This window comes from Lolium rigidum, unplaced genomic scaffold (genome assembly GCF_022539505.1).
Source record: "Lolium rigidum isolate FL_2022 unplaced genomic scaffold, APGP_CSIRO_Lrig_0.1 contig_69768_1, whole genome shotgun sequence".
NCBI lineage: Eukaryota > Viridiplantae > Streptophyta > Magnoliopsida > Poales > Poaceae > Lolium > Lolium rigidum.
In genome coordinates this window covers 11556-19437 of record NW_025901421.1, presented here as the reverse complement: position 1 = coordinate 19437, position 7882 = coordinate 11556, and the positions used below count along the sequence as shown (strand labels likewise).

The following is a 7882-nucleotide window of genomic DNA, read 5'->3' as shown; positions in this document are numbered from 1 at the left end:
CTGGATGGTGCTGTCTAGCCAACAATAATGCTCAATGGAGCATTTCCAGGAATTAAAACACAAGGGATAGCACCCTAGGAGCACTGGCACTTGCATAATGTAAGGATCATGCATCATGATCAAGCCAGGGGCAAGGAAATGCACACACAGGAGAGGCAGGAGCCATATAGCAACAGCAGGAACAATTAAATAGAGCATAAGCATCACATTATGCTCTTGAGCAAGAGCTCATGAGTTACAACAACAAGTTATAGAGAAGAACATCACAACACAGCAGCTAGGATCCATAGCAGCAGCACAACACAGCAGCATACACGCATCCACAGCAAGCACAGCAGCAGAGCACATAGGTGTAGCAGCAGCAGCACAATCAGGTGGATGCCAGGGCATCCAAAGGAAGGAGAAGAGGTAGAACAGGTAGCAGAGGAGAAGGAGGAGCACATACCGGGGAGGAGGTGGTCGACACGACCATGGCGGCCATGGCGGCGCACGCCAGGGCACACGGCGGCACCAGGCCTGGCCAAGCCAAGCCACGGCGACCACCACAGCACCCCAGCGCAGCACCACGCGCCCAGGGGAGCGCCTGGAGGAAGGTCCACGGCACCTCCAACGCGCGGCGGCGGCGGACGCCAAAAGCCTGGCGCACGGGAGAGTCGATGGCGAGCGAACGAGGACGCGAGCGTCAGATCAGTGCGGACCGATCAGTGCGCCGTCGAGCGACCGTCATTTTGCGACCGATCTCGCTGGTGGGAGTGGCCGGAGGCGGCCGGAGTAATTCGGCGACGGCGCGGGCGACCACGGCGTCGCGGGAGAGGAGAGAGCTAGGGTTTCGCGAGAGAGAAGAGGAAGGGGGCGACTGAGTCCGACCGAGCCGGTTGGTGCGGCTCGGGTTAGACTCAACCCTCTCGGCCACACTGACAGGTGGGCCCAGGGACATTTTAGTAATTTCACAAATTCATTTAAACCAGAAACTTTGAAATTAAATAGAAAATTGATAAGAGATCTAAAAAAATAATTAAAAATATGAAAAATGCTCAGCATAAAATTCTCTATCAGAATAAAATATCAAAAGGAATTTTTGAAGACAACTAATAATAAGTCCTAATTTGATGATTATAATAATCATTTAAATCACACCCTATATTTTCAGTAATGAAAATAAGTCCATAAATTAACTTGGACTTTAAAAACACCTTGACAACATTTCAAGGTTGTATTTTACCCTAAACAAAGTATCCCTAAATTGTTCTTAGTATTAACCTCTCACATAAAATGATAAGACACCGGAAGGGGGGAAACAAAACCTAAAAGCTGAATCATGCATAATTGCTTCTTTAACCATTGCCCTTATCGGACAATGATGCTATTTTTCAGCAACAGAGGACAAGGGTCAGTCCACACCATCCAACCGCAACACTTTGCAGTGTTCAGGCAAGTTCATCACTTGCTCATGTCATTTGAGTATTTTTACCAAATTACTTGCAAAGTACTATGTTTATCACTATTGCATAAAAAAGCAAAACAACTATTTTCATAACTATGAATATGACTAAGTGGTGGGCAATGGAACCATGGATTGTGTTGATATGGTGGAGGTTCCATTGCAAGGGTTTATATCCATCTAGGATTAAACAACAAATATCGTCCATTGATTCTTGTGTCGTAATACCCGTGTTAACCATAAGATCCGGAGTGGGACGGAGTAGTCAAAAGTGTTTCCACCTCTCGTTCATCAACGGATGCGCTTTACCGTAGTACACTTGTAATCCAAGGGGGTAAGCGGTGAGGCTGGGGAGTCCTAAGTCCCCACGGCATTGTCCGTAGTACACTTGTCGCCCGAAGGAGCAAGCGGTGAGGCTGGGGAGTCCTAAGTACCCACGGTATTGCGGTCTATGAGGGGTCGCAATGACCGGCGAAGGTATCAGGCCGTCGTGCCTGATAGTAGTCGAGGTCGGATGGTATCTTTGGATAAGCTGGCCGGCGAGGATCCAAGGTCGGAATCGCAACAAAGGGTGGGTGTTCAAGGTAGCGGAGGAACATGATTGGCTAGACCTTATACCGGGCCTCACACCAAAGGAAGTGCGGACGGGAAAGCTGCCCGGTTGGCACCAAGGATAAGATCTCTTATGGGTAAAGCAACACACCTCTCGCAGAGTGTAATGAATCGTGACTGTCACTCCTGTTCCGGGATTTGGAACTGCGAACGCTGCCGGAAAGGAACTCCATGAAGTTCTAGTAAACCGGTGAAGGCTGACGGACATAGTTCTTCTGAATAAAAGCAACCTCTTGAAGAAATGATTATCAAAGCCTGCATTGGTATTAGACTTTTTGGTCTGATATCGTAGCTAGTGCATTAAACACCTCTTTTCTATAATGAACCTGTTGAGTACGCTCGTACTCATACCACTCTTAAATCCCTTGCTTAGATTGTCTGAATCCACTGGAGGAGAACAACGACGACCCTGAAGGAGCAGAAATCATCTGCTATGAAGAACCAGACCTCTCCGGAGGTATAGAAGGAGTAGAGTACCTCATCGTCTACGAAACCGGGGAGGGTTCCGGAGGAGAGCAAGCATAGACCTACCGAGTAGCAGTAGTATCCGAGCAGTACGAATTCTTAGTACTTAGCTGCTCGAGAAGAATAAATGTATAACCTAGTAAGACTCTTATATTGTAAGTTGAGTCGGGTTCGCCTCGAACCCAGGAGTATTCCTCTTAGGACCCAGGAGGAACTCCGAGATGATATGTACATGTTGCTTGTAATAATAAATGAATGAGTTATGAACCTGCTATGTTCTGTTGTACTACTCTGAGGGATGTAATATTTGCAGATTGGTACTTCGTGAATGTTATATCAACGACTGACATACTATAACATGCAGTGGTATGCAGGGTCACCACATCCCAGCTCACCAGAGTACAAACCTCAACCTCAAGTTTGACACTTTGATGTCTTATAAAAGGCGAAATACTTTTTAGTAGGAGGCGGTATTCTTATCGATAGCGAGACGCTTGTGATGACTGCATCGATCCCAGTACTCGTCGGATGAAATCTTTTTGACTCGATCTCTGGGAGGCATCTTTCGCATTCTTGACGACCGGTCTCATCCTCAGCTCAAGCGACAAGCGTTCAACGCAGAATGACAGCACCGTGGTAGCTAGCAGTAAGTGGACATGACATCCCTCTCACGTCTACTGGCCGTTGATCAGTGAACATACGACGGACGACAGCCGACAGGCCCTGCCCGCTCAGAAAATTCATCGCCAGCCCTGTCCCAAACCACCCCGAGCCGTCGATCTCGGGATCAACGGCGCAGCCGCGCTAAAACCCCGGGTCTACGCCATGCCAGACACCAGGAGAAGAAGACCCCCCTCGGCGCGGGAGAGCGACTGAACGGTGGACATGCCATGATAGAGGCACAGGGGAAAGCTGCACATACGCGACACTGAAGCGCCTTCCAGTGGCCGACGGCGACTGAATAGATGGGCTCGTCAGAGAAAGCGGTCGCGCTTTAAAGGCCGGAAGGCACTCGCGCACGCACGAACAGCACCCGTCTAGTCGCCACCGTATCGATGGAGACATACACGATCGGGCCATCCATGCATTCACGAGTGCATGCTCCATTCGACAAAAATAACCCTTGGGCGAAAGGAATGGCAAAAATGCACTATCGGCGAAACTATTTCGCAGAACTAACCCTCGCGTGCCGCGCCTGCAACCACGGCGTCGCAGTCCGCATGTGCCACGCCCTCCGGCTCGGCGCGGCAGGCGTGCCGGCGTGGCTTAGCGGGCCCCGGTGCGCGGTAGTGCAACGCCCCGGGCTAGGGCGCGGCACGTATACGTGCAACGCCGGCGCCGGTGGCGCGGCACCGCGCACGCATAAGGCCGCCCGAGCCCGCCCGACCCGGCCACTTCGTCCCTTTTCGCTAGGGTTCCGGACTCGGGAGGCTCGGGCGTCGCGGGAGGCTCCGAGCGGCGCGGGAGGCACCGGGCGGCGGCGTCGGCGTCGGCGGCGGCTGCTGTCCCCTCGGCCCTCCTCCAACCCACCCTCTCTCCCTCCTCCAATCCGGGATCTTGCTCCCCACCTATCTCCAAGGTATTTTCCCTCTCAATCCCCATCTCTTTTATTCGAAAATGTGTAGAAATTTGGCAACCTAGTTCATCAATAGTTCTAGAAACCAATATTGTAGCATGGTAACAAGAGGTGTGACTATTGTTTACTTTTTTTGTGGCCTAGATTTTGAAGTCAAATGCTCACATATAGCTTTTGGGAAACCCTAGTTCATCAAGATATCTAGAAATTTATACCCATGAATAGCATTTGTGTTAATATTGTTTGGGTCTTGTGTGCTAGATTTTGTAGTGACATGGTCACATATTATATTATATTTTGTCACATTTGCTCACATATTAGCTCTCATGTTGTTACTATTGCTCACATATGTGTAGGATGTCGCTTCTCGAACCTCACTACGATACTAGACACCGTGCGTACTTAATGTCCGAGAAGAAGCAGGTAATAGAAATAAACCTAGTGGTACATATTGTTTTCCAATGCTATATGCATATGTAATAACGAGGCTTCTATTTGTGTAGGTCTTTGGACCCCTCCGACTTAGGTGTCACGAGGCCTCGTCCTTACAGAAGATGCCATACGATGAGCGGTACACGGAGTACATCGAGCCGCTAGGTCTACTTCCATTCATCCATATGGTGACCCGGCGGACACCGAGCATGAACCCTTCCGCCATCACTTGCTCTTGTTGATCGGTGGAGACCGGAGACGCATAGTTTTCACCTCCGAACCGGTGAGATGACCGTGACTTTGCAGGACATGTCGATGATACTTGCACTCCCCATTGAGGGGAAGCCACTATGTATCGACACATCTTGTGAAGACTGGCGTGGCAAGATGTTTGACCTTATTGGCAAGGCTCCTGATGAGATTATAAACAAGAGGGGTGAGAAATTAAGGGTCTCTGCCGGGCTACTTTCACTTGGATCTCACAGAACTTCAAGACATGCCCGGAGGGAGCCAGCCGTGATGTGATTAAGCTGTACGCACGTGTGTATGTGTGGTATGTTATCACGAGAACTCTATTTCGACTGCCGGTGGGAATACCGCTCAGTGGCACTGGTTGAAGGCGTTAACCAAAATGGAGACTAAATGGAGTTGGGGTTCGGCGGTATTGGCCTTCTTGTACCGTCAGGTAATCACTTGTATCAACCCTAACCCATTTCTACATTACATCTCCATTTTGGAGAAGACTAATATTTGTTCCCTTTTTTGTGTAGTTGGACGAAGCTTGTTGCGAGGATCGGTAAGGACGCTTGCATTGGTGGTCCGTTGATTCTTCTATCAATTTGGAGCTGGGAGCGCTTCCTGTCGGAAGGCCTCGTGTTCTCGATTACAAGAATTACAATGATCACGGCAACCCGTTGCGGCGACCCACTTGGGCTTATCAGTGGGACATTGTCTCCGAGTTCAGTGGAGACCCAATAGCGGCCTATCAGACCTACACCAATGAGTTTGATAACTTAACACCGGAGCAGGTGAATATTTTCATCCCATAAGTCCAATGCACGGTGTTTTTGTAAATTTCTTTTTGACATCATTGTGATACAATCTAGGTGGAATGGGAGCCATATGGTCCTCGATCGGCGCTTGGTAACGCTTCAACATTCACACTTAACCCGGCTTGCATGGCGGAAGCTCATCTTTGGTATATGCATTGTCCCTTGGTATGCATGTGGGCCGTTGAGCATCATATGCCACAGCGGGTTATGAGACAATTTGGTTTACTTCAGCCTTGCCCGCCTGAATGGAAGGACACGAGTATACTACTTCACGGGTGAGACCTCCTTTCTAGCTCTTTTTGTATTTTCCATTCGCATCATTGACATGGATTTCTCCATTCGCAGCTTTGACAGGAGGAGGAGCAAGAAGACGGATTGGCACAACATTCATAAGAAGCATGTGAAGAAATTCGTCATGCGAGTGGAGGAACAGAAGAAAGCGAAAGGAATCCAATATGAAGAACATAGCGAGGATGCTTTCAACCAGTACCTCCGTTGGTTTCTTGACAACACCCGTGTTCAGATCCTTCCGGACGCTTATGGGCATGAGATTTTGGAAGAGCCCTTGATATTCGACGATATTGCCACCCTGAAGTACAACAAGCTTGTTAGGGAAGGGCGCCAAACCTCTTTTGCTCCAATGCTGAACTTTGTGGTAACATATCTTACTTTATGTTTGTCCTTTCACTATGGAACTTTTTTGCATTTCTCTTTGATGAGGTCATTTGTTTGCATCACAGCGTACGGAGATCCAGAAGCAAGCAGTTGAGCATGAGACCGCTTTGGAGTCGTTTCCACATGGTGAGAAGGGCGAGAGTTCATTTCGAGAATTTGTGAAGGTTCGTCCATAGAATGATACTCTAGTTGCTCTTTGCATCTCTAATATCCACATGTTTTGACCATTTGCTGGTTTTTCAGCGCCAGGGCCAGAAGCTACGTCGGTTGTCGAACCTACTTGGTTGCCGTGATCCTGAGATAATGACGCCGTCCCAATCAAGGTCCGCCTCGCCCTCCGACCAAGATGATGCGAACAACTCCAACTCTATTGCCCGTGATGAGGAGGTTTCCGATGAGGTATTACATCGCCACTGTAACCATGTGTTCCAACTTGCTTTAGTTGTCCATTCATTGCTTGTTCTATTTGAAGGCGGGAAGTGAACATGAGGTGGATGAGGATGATGAAGACGTGCCATTGGGCAAGTATGTGAAGAAAAAACGGTCCGCGTACAAGTTGAAGCCTCGAAAAGAACGGCAAGATAGGTACACACCGGACGCATACGCAAAGGCTCCGGCCGCAAGGAAGGCGAGGAAGAAAGCCGTCATCGAGTCTGATGAAGAAGAGCACATGGAGCCACGTCAGAAGATTCCGCCTAGGAGGGAGGCAAGACCAAGCGTGCAAGGAATTAGATATTCTTTGTTGGTATGCACGAATATGGCCTTTGTGGTGCTAGTTGTTGTTGTAAGAACTTGACTATCTAGAAGAACTTGTTCTATTTGTTGGTATGCAAGAATATGGCCGTTGTTATGCATTATGAAACTACAATGACTATCTAGCAATTGTTGGAATCTCGTGTGGATCTATATTTTTTTGCTCCGTGGCTTTGGCTTGTGTTGTTGTAGTAAAAAATGTTTGGCCTGTACTGTGTCCTGATGGACCCAATTTTTTGCTCAAGTTATGTTGTGCCGCGCCGGGGACGATGGCGTGGCAGCCATAAGTGCGGCGCCGCCCACGGTGGCGCGGCAGCACTCTCTGTTACTTTTTCTGTCAACGGAGCCGCGCCTGGCTTGGCACGCGTTGCTGCATCGCCAGGCGGCGTGGCGTGGCAGATCTGCAACGCCGTCCCAGGCGGCGCGACAACGACTTGAGCAACGCCATGGCCTGCGGCGTTGCAAGCCTGGCGGTTAACTTCCATCCAAACAGCCGGGGCAGGTCTGCAACGCCGTGGCCAGTGGCGCGGCATCCACTTGGGCAACGCCATTGCCGGCGGCGTTGCACGCCTCTCGGTTAACACAGCCGCGCCTGGCTTGGCACGCACAGCTGCAGCGCCAGGGAGCGGGGCGTGGCAACTCTGCAGCGCCGCGGGCTATGGCGCGGCACCCCTTTGTGCAACGCCGCAGTTAGTGGCGCGGCACGCCTCTCTGTTAACTTCACACCCCTGCTGTATCTCTTCCTTTTTAGACAGCTGTGCCCTCTTCCTTTTTAACACACAATATACACAACACATCGAATTTCAAATTGTAAGACACATGGAGGTTCAAATTGGAAGACAACACATGGAGGTTCAAATTTTAATACATCACACC

General features: G+C 49.6%; 1 protein-coding gene and 1 pseudogene across 1 annotated transcript; both read left to right on the top strand.

Moving 5' to 3' along the window:
* The first annotated feature begins 470 nt into the window (after positions 1-470).
* LOC124682171 lies at positions 471-5857 on the top strand (annotated as a pseudogene).
* Positions 5858-5887: 30 nt separating this feature from the next.
* Positions 5888-7049, top strand: LOC124682170. Its single transcript, XM_047216912.1, has 4 exons — positions 5888-6233; positions 6319-6417; positions 6497-6652; positions 6726-7049. The coding sequence occupies exons 1-4, from the start codon at positions 5904-5906 to the stop codon at positions 7047-7049; spliced, it is 909 nt and encodes a 302-aa protein (XP_047072868.1). The 5' UTR covers positions 5888-5903.
* Positions 7050-7882: the final 833 nt, after the last annotated feature.